Here is an 18,686-nt window from a genome sequence, read left to right as displayed (position 1 = left end):
TTTTTAATTACAAGTTATTTTTATACTCTAAATTACATTAACAGGAGTAATGTTACACTTATCACATATTTGTACGATAATTTGTATTATTGTTGAGAATGAATCTCATATTGATTGGAGGAGGGACCTTGCATGGGCTTATAAAGTAAGTTAGGCTACTTCTCATATTGCCAATTAGTTTTATGGTGGAACCTCAACTTTCTTCATGGTATCAGAGCAGGTTGTCCCACATGTGAAGTCAAATGGCCACATGCGCTCCACGTCACCCCGTTGTGTTGTCCACATGTTAGGCTTGAAAATTCACCACACATGAGGGGGCGTGTTGAGAATGAATCCCACATTGATGGGAGGAGGGACTTTGCATGGGCTTATAAATAAGTTGGGCTACCCTCCATATTGCCAATTGTTTTACGGTAGAGTATGGAGTAGGTGGGCACGGCACAAAATTAAAAATTTGAGGAATTGGACCTTAGGAGGGACGGCAAAGAATTGAGGAAGGGTGAAGGAGGCTAGGGTTTTACCAGGAAGAGGAAACCTAAAACTAGTGATACCATGCAAGGTCCATCCTTTCATTAATGTGAGACTTATTTTCAACAACCATCTCTCTAATAGATCTACCAATCATATGAGTCTCATCTGTATTAAAAAGAGAATACAAATATATGGTAAGAGTATCATTTTGACATTAAGGGAGAGAAGTCTTCAAATGCAAGATGTAATAAAATAAAAAGAAATACCATATTTACTTGGACAATCCACCACTTGTCGATTTCATTTTCTTGAATTCTTCTTCATTAAGTTTTAGTTCAATGCACATAATTCTACTGAATTAATGTCATTAGAGCTGTATTGTTTATATTACCACAATCAAACTAATCTATGGTTGTCAAACTAGGTTGCACACGCAGTAAGCAAAGTACAACTAATTGCGTTACAATTAGACATAAATACACAGACAGATGCCAAACCAGCCGTAAAACAAGTACCAGTGGGTACAAAATAATGCTTGTTAATTATAGTGCTATTGCTTTAGGGTTGATTACGACTTGTCACAAAATTGGACCACAACTACCACGAGACCAACCAGAAAAATGCAAAAATCTAGCTACCTATTCTTTTCCCTTTTTATTTAGTTAAAAAATAAAAAAATAAATAAAAAAAACACGCTCTTTAGGTAGCTATGAGCAATTAATTTTAGGCACCTCACCGATTAATTTTAACTATCGTGATAAAATTTTCTCTAAATTTTTTTTTTAAACCATTTAAAATCACTTCTCAAACAAATCTTTAGTAATAAGACAAAAGAAAATGAAACGAAGATCCTTACTCTCTGTGTGTCATAATCACTAGTGTTCTCTCCTGCCGGGCGGTCCCAACCTCATCATGCGGTCCATATCATAAGAACCTTCAACGAAGACAACCACAGTTAAAAAAAAACAGGCACCAACAACCATTCACTATTACAAGATCAAATTACCAAAAAAGATAAGACGTTGGAATTTAATAATAATGTCGTACGAATTTGAGTAAAATTATATTTATTCCATATCTATGTTATCATTTGTGTTATTTCTTGAATAAAACTAAAACTTATCAACCCATGTGAGTTTCACTTGCAAAAGAATTTTTCTATCGTATAACATTCTAATTCAGTAATATCAAACTATATCATATCCTGAGTAATATTTCACATAGGAAAGTATCAAAATACCAATAATCATATACCATATAAGTCATTCGTATTAAAAAATAAGGAATAAAAAAACTGCATCATTGTTCTGTGGGGACCACCCTTCACCACTACAATCCACAATCACCTACCCAAAATCTCCGTTTTTCTTGGTTTTTAACGAATTTGTTTTAAGAGTAATGTTATTTATATCATATTTTTATATCATATTAGATGGTATTTGATGTGAACAGCCACATCATTTGAATTAATCAGATTTTTAAATTTAGTTCATTATTTAATAAATTAATAATTAAGAAAAAAACTAGTTAATTAAATAATAATTGTGGTATACGAAAAAATTTTTTCTTTCATTTCCTTGATTTTTGTAAATTTTTCAGTGTGAATAGCCACATCATATCATCTAAGATGATATAAAAATATAGTATGAATAATATGTTTTTTGGAACACGAGGATTGTGCAGCAGCACACTGCAGGAAAACGAGTGACGAGTTCGAGAAGGAGGCGACGTATTGGGGGGTGAGCGGTGGATATACGATATGACCGGGGGTGCGGTTTAGCAATAAGAAAATTGTAAATAGAAGTAGTGGTGGTGGGGGCACTGCAAAAATAGTTGCATCCACGCGAGATCGGGGCCCACAGGAGAATGGGATGGAAGTAGCAGCTGAAGCTAGTGGGGGCTGGCGCAGCTGAGAGACTGTGAGGTGCGTTGGTGTGGCCTCGCTATATATGAAACCGTTGCAGAGCACAGAAGGTGGGACTCGAATTTTCTCTACGCACCCACTGCATACACGAAACACATACACTTTCTCTGCGCCCTCATCGATTATCTCCCCTCTTGTACGGATCAAAACTCTATCTGTCCCTCTTTCTCTCTCCAGATTGGGTTTGCTTTGTTATATATTGGATTGGAGAGTTGGGGTGTGACTTAAGCTTCTCTATTACCTCACCTGCATGTGAATTCTCTCTCTCTCTCTACCCTTCAATCAATCTCTCTCTCTACTCTTCAATCACTATCTCTTTCTTTCTCTCTCTAAAAGCCAGTTTTCTTCTTGCAAATTGTGGACTGCTTGATTGATTGCATGAACTAATGGATCCTTCAAGTGGACAACAACAACAACAACAGGTAGGATATTTCATGAGGATTCTCAGAAGCTGCTTTCTGTTTTGTTGTGCTTCTTTTATATAGTTTCCAATAATATTATAGGATGGTAGTCTTTACTTTCTTTAAAATTTCACTTAAAATTGATTTTCTCTTTTAAATAAATTTAATTTACCTTGATTGTTATGAGTTGGTAGCTGATTCTGTTGGGTTTTGGGTACAATTTTCAAACAAGAAGCGCTTTGAGTTGGATTAGTTCTTAAATTTTCCAGAAAATAATTTTTTATCTTTATTTGAGTTGTGTCTTATGTTATTTTTGAATTTTCATCTTGATCGGAATCATGATATTTTGTTTGTTTCTTTTTGGTGAAATAGTAAACTGAAAAAGCAAGCAAACATGAAATAATGTTGCTGCTAATAATTACATTCACTTGTATGACCTTCTATGAGTTCATCCTCTCTCAATTTGGACTCACAGTCTAAAACCGTCACAAGCCTTCATCATCATCATACACATTTGCCTGCACAGTACATGTGAATGCAAGATATGTAACTTCAAAGCAAAGCTTAGAATATATCTATGTAGCTAGCACACTATTTCTTGACACGTAATTGTCCTTTAAATTCCCAATTTTCTAACTTTTTGAATTTACCCCTCGATAATTCAGGAAATGTCAGCTCATTCAATGGACATGCTGGTCGGCTCAAAATCGCAACAGCAGCAGCAAGACAGGAAGCCCAGGCCTCAGCCAGAACAAGCTCTAAAATGTCCGAGATGTGACTCCACAAACACAAAATTCTGCTACTACAACAACTACAGCCTCTCTCAGCCTAGGTACTTCTGCAAGTCCTGCAGAAGGTACTGGACCAAAGGTGGTACCCTCAGGAATGTTCCTGTGGGTGGAGGGTGCAGGAAGAACAAGAGATCGTCTTCGGCGGCGAAGCGAGCTCAGGAGCAACCGCTCACACCCAATTCCAACCCACTCCCTGCTCTAGGTTATGACTCAAATGACCTCACCCTTGCATTTGCTAGGCTCCAAAGGCAGCAGTCATGTGGTGGGCAGTTAGGGTTTGATGATCATAACATTCTTGGAAACCCTAATTCAGCTCCTGGGTTTCTTGATGGACTCAGGACTGGGTTTCTTGAGTCGCACAATGGTAATTTCCAGAACTTGTATAACTATGGGTTTGGGAATGGTAATGGGAATTTGGGTGAGGTGGAAGATTGTGGCGGAGGAATGGGAATCCACCACCCATTTGAAGAAGCCACCACCACCTCAACCACCACCGCAGTGACGGTTACAACAATGAAGCAAGAACTGTTCAATGCCCAAAGTGAGAGCAGCAACAGAGTTTTGTGGGGGTTTCCATGGCAGATGAACGGTGGAGATCATCATGCAAACATGGTGGGGAATGGGAATCACGAGTATGATTCAGGAAGAGATAGCTGGAACGGGATCGCTTCATCTTGGCAGCATGGACTTCTGCACACAACTCCCCTAGTGTAACAAAACCCTCGAGCAGCTAGGTTTTTTAATTAGTGTGTTTGTGATCAGCAAGAAACAAAAATTAAGAGAAAAGCATAGGTTTCAATTTAATTTGTTCACTTAATTATCAGAGACTTAAATGTCAGTTTTAGTGCTTTTAAGCTTGTACTAAGTTATATATCTTTTGTTTCTCCATCTACGTTTTATTGGTTGATAAACCAATGAAATCTTATATTTGTGAAATCTTTTGTTTCACCATTCCATCACCTGGTGAACATTTCTTAGACCAATCGATATTTTTTAACACAAACAAAACATCTTTTAAGCAAGATACACAATTGAAATTTTTTTTTTCCGAGACTATAATTTTTGTGAGACAAAATTCCTCTTTATTTATCGAGAAGATAAATATTAAAGAGATTTTTTTAAAGCAGAATTTTTGTATATTCTCTGTAACATTACAATTTAACATTAATTTTTATATTAATATTATAAAAATTATGCAAAAAAATATAAATTAACGGAAAATTTATAGAAAATCTTATTTTTCAAAGATTACCTCATTTGTCTTGCCAAGAAACTTGCGAGGTTGCCAAAGAATCATTCATTCATTTCCGTATTCGAGAAAAGGAGAGAGAGAGAGAGATACAGAGAGAGGAGAGAGAGAGGGACAGTGATGTTTCATGGATTGTGCAATCTGAACTGTCTGAGTGATGTAAAAGCCAAAGTTGTTGCAGCAGGAGCAGGCTTTGGATTTCGAGTGAGTGGAGTTTTCAACATATTCTGCTATCATTACCTCTTATTTTCAGGTAGATATTCTTGGAATATTTTAATCTCGGGATTATTATTAAATTACCTAGGAATAAATTGATTATTATAATTATAATTGAAACGTGGTAGGGTTTGTCTTCTTCTCAAGCGATACAAATTTCAGTGAAACACTATTTTTTTTATAGGCTTTTTAGTTAAGATAATTTATGAGATTTGCATAATACATCACTTTGATCTCTAAAATTGAAAATCAATAAAAATGGTCTCTGAGATTGTTTACCATCCATTATTTTGATCATTTTGTTAAAAATTATGTTAAGCGTCCCAGAGCTCTTTGCCGAAAGTTTGAGCAATTTTCAAAGATTCGTAACTCAATCATTTCTTAACCAAATTAAACCCACAATATATCAAAATGAAGATAGGAAAGTGTAGAAAAAAATTATACCTATTTGGAAGCCTAATAGTTGCCGGAGATGGCCGGAAAATAGTGACTGGTCTGCAGGAAAACTGAAAAACTCGACGGAAACAAGGTAAACTTTAAACGTTCATAACTTCTTCAATACTCAATGAAATTGAGTGATTCAAAAAAGAAAATCATACTTCTCAGTGAGACAAAGAGAATGGTACTTTTTTTCTTTTCTTTTTTTATGGCTAATTCTCTGTGGTTTGGCCCAAAAAAAGGCTCAAAAGTGGCTAAATCGAGACCAAGACAGCCACTTTCGATCCATTTTTGGCCAAACCACGGCGATTTAGCCATCGAGAAAGGTACCATTCTCTTCATGTCGTCAAGAAGTATGATTTTGGTTTTTGAATCACTCGATTTCGTTGAGTATTGAAGAAGTTAAGAACGTTTAAAGTTTACCCATTTTCCGGCCATCTCTGGCAACCATTAGGCTTCCAAATAGATATAATTGTTCTACACTTTCCTATCTTCATTTTGATATATTATGGGTCGAATTTGGTTAAGAAACGATTGAGTTACGAAGTTTTGAAAATTGTCCAAATTTTCGACCAAGAGCTCCGGGGCACTTAATGAAGTTTTTAACGAAATGACCAAAATAATGGATGGTAGACAATCCTAGGGACCATTCCTATTGATTTTCAATCTCAGATACCAAAGTGATGTGTCATGCAAATCTTAGAGACCATTTTGGCTAAAAAGCCTTTCTTATATTTTATTTGTATTATAGCAAACCAAATCCAAGCTAGGATTTGGGCGTGAAAGAATTAGTCAGCACAACAGCGTCTATGTGAAAATTTCAAAGAGCAGTTGTGTGACTTGTGTCTGGTTTTTATTTTAGAATATAGTTTTATGATAATGTTAAGGGGGCTTTATTAAAAATGAGATTTTTTATGTATTCTCTATCATTTTACAATTTAACGTCAATTCTTATGTTAACAGTATAAAACATTATGCAAAAAACATAAGGTAAGAGAGAGTCCTACTTTTGAAATAGTCGCTTAACATTTCTCTAATTTTATAAATAATTTATTTATTTATTTGAGAAAATTGACAGACATTTGAATGATTGCGCATATGCTATCCCTTTTTGTGTCTCCTTTCTAATTATTTGACACATGTTCCGTCCATTAACTCAGAAAGTAACATTGTTAATAAATAATAAAACAATAATAAAGACTAAAAATAAAAGGCTGGGGAAACATGGTTGCCACTCAAATCCCTCCTACGACTTTGATGGTCACCGCACCTTACCGTTCACTATTCCTTCGTCTCTTCACAAATGTCCAACCATCACATGAGCCACATCCAACCCCCATTCAGTTGTCCACCTTTCCTTCAACCACCATCACAACCACCTCCTCATCATCCGTCTCCTCCGCTTCTTGATCGTCCATCAAACTTGAGTTTGCTAATTGTGGTTTATTGGTTTCAATTTTGATAGTTTCTCAATCTAATTTATCTCTTTTTAATTCATAAGATACATGAATAACTCATCTTCCTATTATTATTTGGGACAGGGGTGCGGGGAATAATGTTATGTGAGTGAGAAGCCGTGGTGCAGTCTACATGAAAGAATTGGTGTGGTAAATTGTGGTTGTATAAGGAATCATTGGGATGGGAGAGGGTGTTGAAATGTTCCACATCGATCGTATCTATGAGAAATAGAAGAGTTTAAATACCCTAATCTCACTCCAACTAATACCGAGGCCTTTTGTGATATAACCCCACACTTGATGGAGTGGACAAGTGGTAATTACCAAGTTAATGACAGTATTGGTGTTGTTGGAGTAGGTTGTTGACCTGTATCTTTGATAATTCTACATGGTATTAGAGCCAGAGAGCGGGCTCGTATCGTACTGCCACGTGATGGGTGAGTCCTTTAGCCCCGCGTGTTGGGTGAGTCCCCTTGGCTCCACGTGGTTGTCGATGTGTACATCTCCCACATATGACCCACTAATTGGGTCCCACGTGAGGGGGCGTGTTGAAATGTCCCACATCGACCATATTTATGAGAAAAGAAGAGTTTAAATACCCTAATCCCACTCCAACTAATACCAAGGCCTTTTGTGATAAAACCTCACACTTGACGGACTGGACATGTGGTAATTACCAAGTTGTGGAGAATATCGGTGTTGTTAGAGTAGGCCGTTGGCCCCTCTCTCTAATAATTCTATAGGATGAGGAGGAGGACACGAGTGGTGGAGGTGGCTGGTGATGTTGCCTGTTTGTTTGTGCATTTTTATTTTTGTATTGGTATATTTAAACTTGGTGTTAAGTTTTGGTTTAAGTTTATGGACGCATTTCAACCAATTAAGGACTAGACACAAATGAAATACAAAAACGGGGACAACAAATTGCAACCCATTTTTATTGGAATGGGACAATAATTTAAGAAGGGAAAATTTTCAATTTGTCATATGAACTTATACATCTTTTTCAATTTGTCATATAGACTAAAAATTTTCAGCAATTTGTTATATCAACTTTTCTAAATCATTAATTTGTCATCTCATACTAACTGCCTTAAGTTTTCCATACCAAATAAGTGATATGACTTTGCACATGACTTGTTATAAGGTTATTTCTGACATTTCAACTCCCCGCTACCTTTCAAGATAGTTTTGGACATTTCAACACTTCTTTTATCTACATGATTAACCACATTGAATTCTCAAATATTGCAATTAGCTAAACTTCATTTTTTTTAGAGTAATATACTTTTTAAGTAGTTCATTATATGCTTTTGAAACGAATGCATCATCATATTTTTCTACTAGCAAAAATTTCAAGGTTCGTATCATAGAGGACTTTTGAACACAGAGGTCAAAAGTCTAAAATCAATTTATTCATTCACTCTTTAGTGTGTATATATATTTTTGTACAAAAAATGTGAAAAGAGGTTAAAAGCCTAAAATAACCTTGAACACAACTTATTTGGATAAAAAAACTTAACAGAGTAAGCTGAAATAATATGAAAATTTTAAAAAATTAATATGACAAATAACTTAAGATTAATATTTCAAAAATTTTCCCATTTAAAAATAGAAGATGAGAAGAACCAACAACTTTAATTTTATTTTATATGATTTGGTATGTTTGGATTGTGGCAGGATCTTCAATGACAAAGGGTTGTTATATGGGAAGGATATATGGATTGTCGAGTTAAACAAAATCATATTGTACTGAATAAAATATTAGAAAAAACAAAAACGAAATACCCTTGCTTGCTTTTGCAAGTCTGAAACCAGCTTTTCTGCCAAAAATATATAGGCTTCAACTCAAATAATTTTGAGAAAAGAAAAACTTGAACCACCCAAGTGGGAATCGAACTTGGGGATGGGGAAAAAGAGAGACATTACGAGGAATCGAGCACACAATATATGCAATTTTATTCTCTTTGTTTAACATGGATATTTTTTGTATTTTAGGATTTGGATTTCAATATTTTTGGTAGAGATATGATATTCGAAGGAAAACCTTAAAGGTGAAAGGTTGAATCATACAATGTGCAGTTGGCCCCATGAAAGATGCCTCAGATAAACTTATTTGAGGGATCCTGCAACATAAGGGGATTGAGAATGAGATTGTTGCCCCCAAAGGAAAGAAAAAGACAAAAGGGGATTGAAATTATTGCCTAAAAATGAGAAGAGAAATGTGTGTTGACCATAGTACAGTAATGCTCTGTATTGTACAGAGAAGATTAGAGAGACTTATGAAGAAGAAGATTGAAGAAGGAGACATAAAGAGAGAAAGAAATCTTTGCATATATTTTCCTTAATGAATCTGATCAATACAATCACCCATATATCTCGTGTAAGATTCTATTACATTTTATCCTTATCTTCTAAATACATACAACTTGGACTAACTAACTAACCAACTCTTGTAATCTAGCCTTTCACACATTGACAAATGTCACAATCCTAATGACTTAAATATATACTTTAACATCCCCCCTCGAGCTCAAGTTTGGATGAACCAAGCATAAGGTTGCTGCAATGTGTACTGAAGAGAGGTGTACTAAGTCCTTTAGTTAAGATGTCTGCAAACTGTTCTGAAGAAGAAACAAATTATACCAGTGGTTCTTGCTTGCAACCCTTTCTCGCACCAAGTGAACATCAACTTCAATGTGTTTAGTCCGTTGATGGTTTACTGGATTAAAAGAGAGTGTTATAGCAGACATATTATCACAAAACAGTACTGGAGGATTAGAAATTTTGAGCTACAAAAATGTAAATAACTGTTGAATCCACTCCAATTCAACAGCTGTTGAGGACAAAGCTCTATATACAGCTTCAGTGGATGAACGATAGATTGTTTGCTGCTTTTTTGAAGATCAAGAGATGGGATTGTTGCCAAGAAAAACAACCAAACATGTAGTAAAGCACCTATCATTGGGATTCCCAGCCCAATCAGCATCACTAAAGGCTTTGAGAAACAACTCTCCTTTACTATAAGTAATCCCTTGAGACAAAGACCCTTTGAGATACCTCAAAATACGTTTAACTGCAGTGAAATGAGATATCATTGGAGCTTGCATAAATTGACTAACCTGATGCACAAAGAATGTTATATCAAGTCTAGTAAAAAGAAGATATTGCAAAGCACCGACCACACTCTAATAAAGGGCAAGATTGTTGAAAGGCTGACCATCATCTTTGAGAAGTCTACTATAAGGCAAACATGGTGTGGTTGCAGGTTTGGCATCTATCATTTCAGTCTTCTTTAACAAGTCAACAATATACTTCTCTTGTGACAAAAACAACCCCTTAGCAATTCTGGAAATTTGAATACCCAAGAAGAAATGTAAAGGATCAAGATCCTTAAGATCAAACTCTTTAGTTAAATTTGCAACAACCTATTGAATAACAGAAGATGCCCTCCCAGTAATTATAATATCGTCCACATATAAGAAAAGAACCACAATGGAACCATCAACATGTTTAACAAACATCGAAGAATCTGAATAGGTGTTTTTGAAACCCGACAATGGTAAAAATTGAGTAAACCTATCATTGCAAGCCCTTGGTGCTTATTTAAGTCTATATAAAGACTTATGCAATTTGCAAACCATATAGGGGTACTTAGAATCCTCAAACCCTGGAGGTTGAGATATATAAACCTCATAATTCAAAATGCCATGAAGAAAAACATTCTTCACATCTAGTCGTCTCAATGGCCAATTATAGTGAGCATCAAGAGCAAGTATGAGTCTCACAGTTATTGGTTTAACAACCGGGCTAAATGTCTCACCATAGTCCAAATTTTCTTCTTGACTAAATACTTTGGCAACCAAACGAGCCTTGTGTCTAGCAATACTCTCATCAACATTTCTCTTGACTTTAAAATTCCATTTACACCCAACTAAATTCTTATGAAGTGGAAGATCAACCAAGCTCAATGTCTTCTATGAATAAAGAGCATTAAGCTCTTCCTTCATTGCATTAAACCACACTGGAACTTTCAATGCATATTTATATATGGCAGGTTCAGTAGTAGGCAAATCAACCACTATGGAGATGTTTTCAGAAGCAAAAAGAACCTTTTTCTTAACAATCCCACTCTTGGATCGTGTTTGCATGGGATGTAAATTCAAAGGTGGTATGTCAAGCACCACTTGAAGACTTTCATAACTATATTTTAGGAACCACATGAGCTGGAGAATCTTGGGCAGCAATGGACTGAGGTGGTAATGATGGCTGAGGGGATATATATATATATATATATATATATATATATATATAATGGAGGAGATTGTGTTTGGGGAGATTGAGGTGGTACTGAATCAGGTACATGTACTGAAGGAAGAACTGATGATGAAGAAACTAATACATTTTACAAGGTAGGCATCACAAATTGTAGTATGGTAGAACTACTATCTGGCTTTGAACATTGTGACTTAGAACTTAAAGCACTATAGGGAAAATCAAGTTAATTGAAAATGACATGTCTTGATATATATATATATATATATATATATATATATATATATATATATATTTCCCAAGGTTGAGTTCAAAACATATATAACCTTTATAGTTGGAAGCATATCCCAAAAAGATACATTTGGTAGACTTAGGTTGTAATTTGTTGTTGTTATAGGGTTTTAAAAGTGGAAAACAAGCACAACTAAAAACCCTTAGGTGCTAGATTTCAGGAATAGCAGAGTACAAGAGTTCAAAAGGTGATTGATTTTGAAGAACACAAGATGGCATTCGATTGATCAAATAGATGGCTGTTTGGCAGGCAAAAGTCCAAAACTTAGAAGGCTAATTTGCATTCTGTAAAGGTGTAATTGCTGTTTGAACCATATATTTATGCTTTCTCTCAGCTAAACCGTTCTGTTCAGGGGAATAGGGACAAGATTTGTGATGAGAAATGTCATGTTTAGCAAGAAAAGACTGCATAGGTTTACTAATATATTCACCCCCCATCACTCTGTAAAATCTTAATTCTTGCTGAGAATTGAGTAAAAACAAAGTGGTAGAATGTAACAAATACAGAACAAAGATCAGAGTTATTGATTAAAGGAAATAGCCAACACAATTTGGTACACTCATCAACAAAAAGGACATGGTATTTGAAACCATCCACAGATACACTAGGTGCATGTCCCTACAAATCATTATGCACAACTTCAAAGGGTATTACAGATTTTGCAGAAGTATGAGAAAAAGGAAATTTACCAAATTTGCCTTCTAAACAACTCTAACAAACAATAGGAGACACATCTGGTTCAACAGCAACTTTAGACTTTCTAAGTATAAGAGAGACTATGGAATTCAAAGGGTGACCTAGTTTGAGGTGAGATGATGAACCTGGTAAGGAAGGAATTAAATACAGTCCATTGTTGCAGAGCCCTTTATACAAGATTCTCCCTGTGGTTTTGTCCTAAATCCAAAAACAATAAGCATCGAATATCAACCAACAATTGTTGTCAAGACATATTCTATGAACTGACAACAAATTATGAGACAATTTGGGAATGTAAAGAACATAATTCAATTTGAGAGACTGTGAAGATGGCCGAATAAGAGAATTCCCAATATGAGAAACTTGGAAACCTTCCCCATTTGCAGTTTGAATAGTCTCATTATTTGGATATAGAGATGCCAGAGATAAATTGCTGAGGTCATGTCTCATGTGATTGAATGCACCAGAATCTGTCAACCAAACTTGTGAGGATATAGAATCGGACATGGCAGGAGCATATGAAGTAGAAACATTCATAGTGGCAGGAGCATATGCAGTATAACCAGTCATATGTGCAGAAAAAATTGAGATTTGGGGAAACAGTTGAAAACATCATGTTCAACATAGGGGGCATACTAGGAAAAACCATATGCATCATAGAGAGCATATACGGAGGCTGCATATATCCAGGAAAAGTAGCTGGCATAGTAGTCATCTGTGAAGGATGAGGTATGTTCTTATTTCTATAAAAACAAGTTTTAGCAGTATGGTTACTTCAATCACAAATTTGACAGTTCTCAAAGGACTCTGATGAGTCAGTGTTTCTGTAAACATAAGTAGCAGCACTATGACCTTGTTGAGAACATAATAGACAGATAATAGTGGACGAGGATAAATCATTGTGAAATTCGGAAACATGACCAAGAATTCCAGGAGTAAAATCATGAACAATAGGTTTTGAATTGTAATACATTTGCCCCTGATTATTATAGTATTTCTGGCCCTGAAAATTTCCAACTTTACCTTTACCTTTGAATTTAGACTTGTGACCCCTATTAAAGAAATGAGATCGACCAGAATTACCATTGAAACCATTTGGAGCTTGAAACCCAAAATGAAAAACTCCTGAGACTCAGAAGATGAAGCCCTAGAATTAGAACGTTGATTTATTTTTGCAAACAATGTAGTAGAACATGGTAGACTTTGATTGCTCTCAAGAATGGTTTCCTTTGCAAGCAATTGAGCACAAAATTCTTTAAGAGAAATTACATTTTCTCTGCCATGAATTACACAGCGAAATGTATTATACTCCGCAGGCAAATCATTCAAAGCCAAGATAACAATATCCTTATCTTCAAAATTAACCCCTACAACCGCAAGATAGTCCCTTGCCTCTTTAATCCGTTAGAGATACTGAGTTACAGAATCTGCCCCTTTCTTGATAGTCTGAAGATTAGACTTGAGTTGAAAGATTAAAGTCTTGCTAATAGTAGAAAAACGTTCTTGAAGACGAACCCACAAATATCTAGCACTGGTACTACCAATTGCACAAGAAATGGCAACATAAGATAAAGTTGCAGTAATAAGCTACATAGGAGCTTTATCATGCATCTTCCAGACTTTGTAATCATCTGACTCAATTCTTAAATCAATGCCAATTGATGAAACTTTAGAATCAATAGAAGAAGTAGACGAGAATTGAGGCGGACAGCAAGTCGAACCATCAATAAAGCCCATGATCCCATATCCTTCAAGCATCAATTGCATCTAAAAATGCCATTGAAGATAGTTGGAGTCATCCAACTTAACCGACACATAAGATAATACAGAAGAAATCAACCCAATAATCGGAGACTAAAAATTTGCAGTTGAGAAGCAATAACCATTGTGAAGAATTTTCTCTGAGGAATAAGAACAAACACTTGGAGTGCAAGAACTACCCTCCCATCAATGTAGGACTCATTCTCAACACACCCCCTCACATGTAGTGAATTTTCAAGTCTAACACATAGACAACACAATAGGGTAACGTGGAGCGCATGTAGCCATTTGGCTTCACACGTGGGACAACCTGGCTCTGATACCATGTTATCCATAGTACAGTAATGCTCTGTATTGTACAAAGAAGATTAGAGAGACTTATGAAGAAGAAGATCGAAGAATGAGATAGAAAGAGAGAGAGAGATAGAGAGAGAAAGAAATCTTTGCATAAATTTTCTTTAATGAATCTGATCAATACAATCACCCTTATATCTTGTGTAAGATTTTGTTACATTTTATCCTTATCTTCTAAATCCATATAACTTGGACAAACTAACTAACCAACTCTTGTAATCTAGCCTTTCACACATTGACCGATGTCACAATCCTAATGACTTGAGTATATACTCTAAAGAAATCTTTGCATATATTTTTCTTAATGAATCTGATCAATACAATCACCCATATATCTTGTGTAAGATTCTGTTACATTTTATCCTTATCTTCTAAATCCATATAACTTGGACTAACTAACCAACCAACCAACTCTTGTAATCTAGCCTTTCACACGTTGACAGATGTCACAATCCTAATGACTTGAGTATATACTCTAACAATGACAAGGGAATTCTCTCAAAAGTGGAACTCTCTGACACCTTATGTTTTTGACACAATATTTTATAATGTTGATTAGGAATTGAAGTTAAACTGTGAGTTGGTAAAGAGTTTTTGAAGAATCCTACTTTTGAGAGAGCCCCTTAGCGTTTCTCAAACGAAAATGATTCTCCGAAAATGTCATCCGCACTACTTCAAGTGAAAATTTTACCCTTGTATCTTTACACTAGAGGACTGCCAGATTTTTTTAGAGTGTTAATAACGACTCCGAAAGCAATCAATAAACAAACCATGACGAGGATACGTTAGGCAGATTGAGAGGTTTAATTAGTACATATAAACGAGAATGCACATATGTGTTTGATTCAGTGGCAGAGCTTCCTGATAAAGTAAGCAGAGCTGTTGGGCCTGAGGTTTGAGCAAGAATGTTGCATTGTGATGCCTAGATCAACGGTCAAGATGGAATTGAGGGACTGTAGTCACATGTAACAATAGGGAGGTTACGTTTTATATAAGGGCATTGAGATACGAAGCAGCAGAAGAAATGGGCCTTTCATTTGCGGGTTCCAATGTTGGGCTTTTTCTCCTCCCAATTGGTTGGTGGAAGTGGGTCAAACACACAAACAGAACAGATTCTCGAATAGCTTGAAAAAAAAAAAAAAAAAAAAGAGCCTGCGAGTGGTGTAATTTATATAAAATTATCACAAATGACTTGGGACTCATCTGAAAATGCTTTTAAAATGACAAAAGTGTTTTTGGTGATAATGTTTTTGAATCCAATCATTAGTAAATATCCAAGTGGATCCTAAAAAGGCATTTTAAATGCTTCCTGCAAAAAGCACATTTCTGGTACTTCTTTCAAAAAGCATTTAAAATGCTTTTTGAACCCAAAATCAATTTGAAACCAAAAATCAATTTCACAAAAGGGCTTTTAGTCACTTTAAAAACACTTCCAAACAAGCCTTTAGTTTTCTGAAAAATCGTATAAACATACGCGCAAATTAATTCGAATCTCCGATCCTGTGGATTAAAGTAATTAATAAAAATATTGCCAGGTAAAAGAAAACAAACTCGTGCAACTGAAAGATCTATTGCTAATGGAAGTGGGAGGCAGATGTAAGATCACGGTCACCAAACAAACCATTTTCTACATTCAAGACTCGATAGTGCAATGAGAATGCAAACCCATTCTCTTCAGATTCCATGGTCCAAAAAAATTGTCACCTACCGTTAACTTGTGGGTGACCACAATTTTCTTGGACCATGAAGTCTAGAAGAACAAGACTCGAGGCGAAATAACAAGTTTTCGAATAACAACCCCAAGTCCTTGGGAGAAGAAATCACGGTGCTGTTATTCAGAGAGTGCATCGGAAGCTAACACATCTAGGGCACGAGGAAACCAGCAAAATGCTAACTTAGATACAGCGTCAAGAAACCAGCAAACTACAGCAATACCAAATCCACAAGGTTCAACATAAAACAAACAGCATATCCAGTTAAAACAGTTGTTGCGATAAAACCGCAAACTCAGAACCTGAATGGAACATTCAGACAATCAAGAGAACAAGAACGATGAACACAAACAATTCACTACTAAGGAAATGAAAATCATATTTGGCCACAGAAATTTCCATCGTTAAAACATAAGCATCGTAAGGGAAAAGGGAAACAAAAAGTGCATAAAATGCTGACAAAATTGTCTCTAAATCAAAATGTCGAAGTAGCACAACAGATAAAACATTTTATAACAAACTTAAGATCTTGGCTTCTCCTTCTTCTCCTTAAAGAGGGCAAGAAGGGACACACCTGAAACCTTCACGACCTTGAACCTAACTCCAGGAATATCACCAACAGCATGACCCTTACGACCAAATCCAGCAATCAGAACCTCGTCCTGCAAGCGGCCACAATAATCAGTACAATCCAAAAAACTTAAAATAGCAAGGGCAGCATTTAACATAAATGCCATATTCTGGCAACACAGTTATTCTCCACTATACTCACATTTTCCTCAATGTAGTTCAAGCAACCATCGTTTGGCACAAAGGCAGCGATCTTCTTTCCGTTCTTAATAAGCTGAACTCGAGCACACTTTCTAATGGCAGAGTTAGGCTGCTTAGCTTCAATACCACTGCATAATTAAACATCCAAATATCGTAAAATCCATGTCTAAAATGGATTGGTTAAAATTTTTAAAGGAAAAGGCATCTAGCTAAATTTTACTTACATTTTCTCAAGAACGATGCCCTTTGCATGGGAAGATCCAGAAAATGGTTTCTTCCACTCATTTCCAAGATGGGACTTCTTGTAAGACTTGTCAGCCCACCTTTGGTTCCTGCGGTGGGTCTTCAGCTTGCGAGCTGCTCCCATTCCACGTGTCTTCCTGTAAAAATTTGGCAGCAGGGTTAAGGCATTTTTTTTATCTTACAACAACTTATAATCTATAACAATCACATCCAACCAAAAGCTACTTCACATGAATACTGTATAATGCTTGATTGTTTTCTTGCAATCTAATAGCCAGTAAGTGATGGCATCCAGGCACAAATTCAAGCTCACTGAATACATTCGTTTTGAAGATAAGTTGTAGCGGGACACACGTTCATCAAAACCGAAGATCAATATTTCGATAAATGCATTCAACTGACAAACTTTCGATAAAAAGTTTACACCTGTTCGATACATCATAAAAATGAAATATTTCCGAATAAATCTTCTTGACCGTAATTTGGTCTTTGACCTAAATCATCATAAAGTGTATAGAACTTCCATCTTTATTACCACCAAAACACTTCCTGGAAAAATCCCAAGAAAAAAAAAAAGCTCTTCCTCCAAACAAAAGTATTCCAACTTATTAAACATATCCCATGAAAACATCAAGAACTTAATCGAAATCATCTTAGCAGTATGAACATATGCACTTATGCAGTCGATACTCGGATCCAAACAGGTGCGTAATAATTTCCATTAAATAATACAATTTGAGTCGCAAAAGAATCAATCTTCTCCATAATCTACTTCGTCCAACTAAAGTTTACAAATTTACAGAGATTTAGAGCAGATTTTAAGCGAGAAATTCAATCGAGAAAATAGTTTCAGAGGAAACAAACAGAGAGCGAAGAGTGGAAAGAATTGACGAAGGAAGTAGAAGCTTACCCCATGGCGACGGAACAAGAAGAAAGTGGGCGATTCGCAGGGAGAGATTTGGAGCCGCAGGAAGAATAGCTTCAAGCCTTCAAGGTCACTAACAGCAATGAGAAACCCTAAGGGCTTATCGCGCTTTCTTTAAATATACGCCTTCTCTTTGGGCTTACAAGTTTGACATAAAATATTTTTTGAATGGCAATGGGCCATCGTAAGGAACCTAAAAAGGGCCCACTATGTTATAAACCATCCTCAAAATTTTTTTTAACAAACGGCATTGTGAGAGATTAGGTTAAGCCTCACAATGGACTAGTAATAATATGGTTAAAATTCTCCTTTGGCTAGAATCGAACTTAACCTCTCACTTACAAGTGAAATCATAGTCACTTTAGCATTTGTGATTTATTACTCCTAATTATTCACCTGAATTCGAATTCTCTTTCTTAATATTAGATTATGAGATATTTCAAAACCAGAAAAAGAAATAAAAAAATGCGTATGTGAGAAGTATTCTAACTAACTTTTAAGAAAATTTAAAGGCACATGTGAAACTGTGGTTTCTCTGTACAAATGAATGAGTTATTGCATGTAAGGAGCCAAGCGTTTTCCGATAAGAATCAACAAATTTGAATCAATTATTTTGTAAATACCACATTATAAAGGATTTGGTTCTCACAATATTTTGTGTTTCAGAATTAACAAAATGGTTGAGTTATATAAAGCACTTTCTTTTATGTATG

General features: G+C 35.7%; 2 protein-coding genes and 1 long non-coding RNA gene across 3 annotated transcripts; 1 reads left to right on the top strand and 2 right to left on the bottom strand.

Annotated features, from left to right (window-relative positions):
- Window positions 1–2,444: 2,444 nt before the first annotated feature.
- LOC137715736 (dof zinc finger protein DOF3.2) lies at window positions 2,445–4,475 on the top strand. Its single transcript, XM_068455078.2, has 2 exons — window positions 2,445–2,817; window positions 3,462–4,475. Exons 1-2 carry the CDS (start codon window positions 2,782–2,784, stop codon window positions 4,299–4,301), a joined length of 876 nt encoding a protein of 291 aa, XP_068311179.1. The 5' UTR covers window positions 2,445–2,781; the 3' UTR covers window positions 4,302–4,475.
- Window positions 4,476–9,258: 4,783 nt separating this feature from the next.
- Window positions 9,259–12,677, bottom strand: LOC148698151 (uncharacterized). Its single transcript, XR_015960892.1, has 2 exons — window positions 12,333–12,677; window positions 9,259–10,020 (listed from the first exon to the last, which is right to left on the bottom strand). It is a non-coding gene; the product is annotated as an uncharacterized LOC148698151 (long non-coding RNA).
- A 3,719-nt stretch (window positions 12,678–16,396) lies between these two features.
- LOC137715326 (small ribosomal subunit protein uS12) lies at window positions 16,397–18,098 on the bottom strand. The gene is made up of 4 exons (XM_068454612.2): window positions 17,959–18,098; window positions 17,030–17,185; window positions 16,807–16,933; window positions 16,397–16,696 (listed from the first exon to the last, which is right to left on the bottom strand). The coding sequence occupies exons 1-4, from the start codon at window positions 17,961–17,963 to the stop codon at window positions 16,556–16,558; spliced, it is 429 nt and encodes a 142-aa protein (XP_068310713.1). The 5' UTR covers window positions 17,964–18,098; the 3' UTR covers window positions 16,397–16,555.
- Between the last annotated feature and the right edge of the window lie 588 nt (window positions 18,099–18,686).

The sequence above is a fragment of the Pyrus communis genome, chromosome 3 (assembly GCF_041283825.1).
Source record: "Pyrus communis isolate YQ-2024b chromosome 3, ASM4128382v1, whole genome shotgun sequence".
Taxonomy (NCBI): Eukaryota; Viridiplantae; Streptophyta; class Magnoliopsida; order Rosales; family Rosaceae; genus Pyrus; species Pyrus communis.
The sequence above is the reverse complement of the archived record's forward strand: the minus strand, read 5'-3'. Positions and strand labels throughout refer to the sequence as shown.

Bases quoted from the DNA above. Each gene is read 5' to 3' on its own strand.
- LOC137715736 (XM_068455078.2), top strand. From the start codon at position 2,782: ATGGATCCTTCAAGTGGACAACAACAACAACAACAG. The intron at 2,818-3,461 runs GTAGGATATTTC...TCGATAATTCAG, and splicing joins GACAACAACAACAACAACAG to GAAATGTCAGCTCATTCAAT.
- LOC137715326 (XM_068454612.2), bottom strand. The intron at 16,934-17,029 runs GTAAGTAAAATT...TTAATTATGCAG, and splicing joins GGCATCGTTCTTGAGAAAAT to TGGTATTGAAGCTAAGCAGC. The intron at 16,697-16,806 runs GTGAGTATAGTG...GGCCGCTTGCAG, and splicing joins TGAACTACATTGAGGAAAAT to GACGAGGTTCTGATTGCTGG.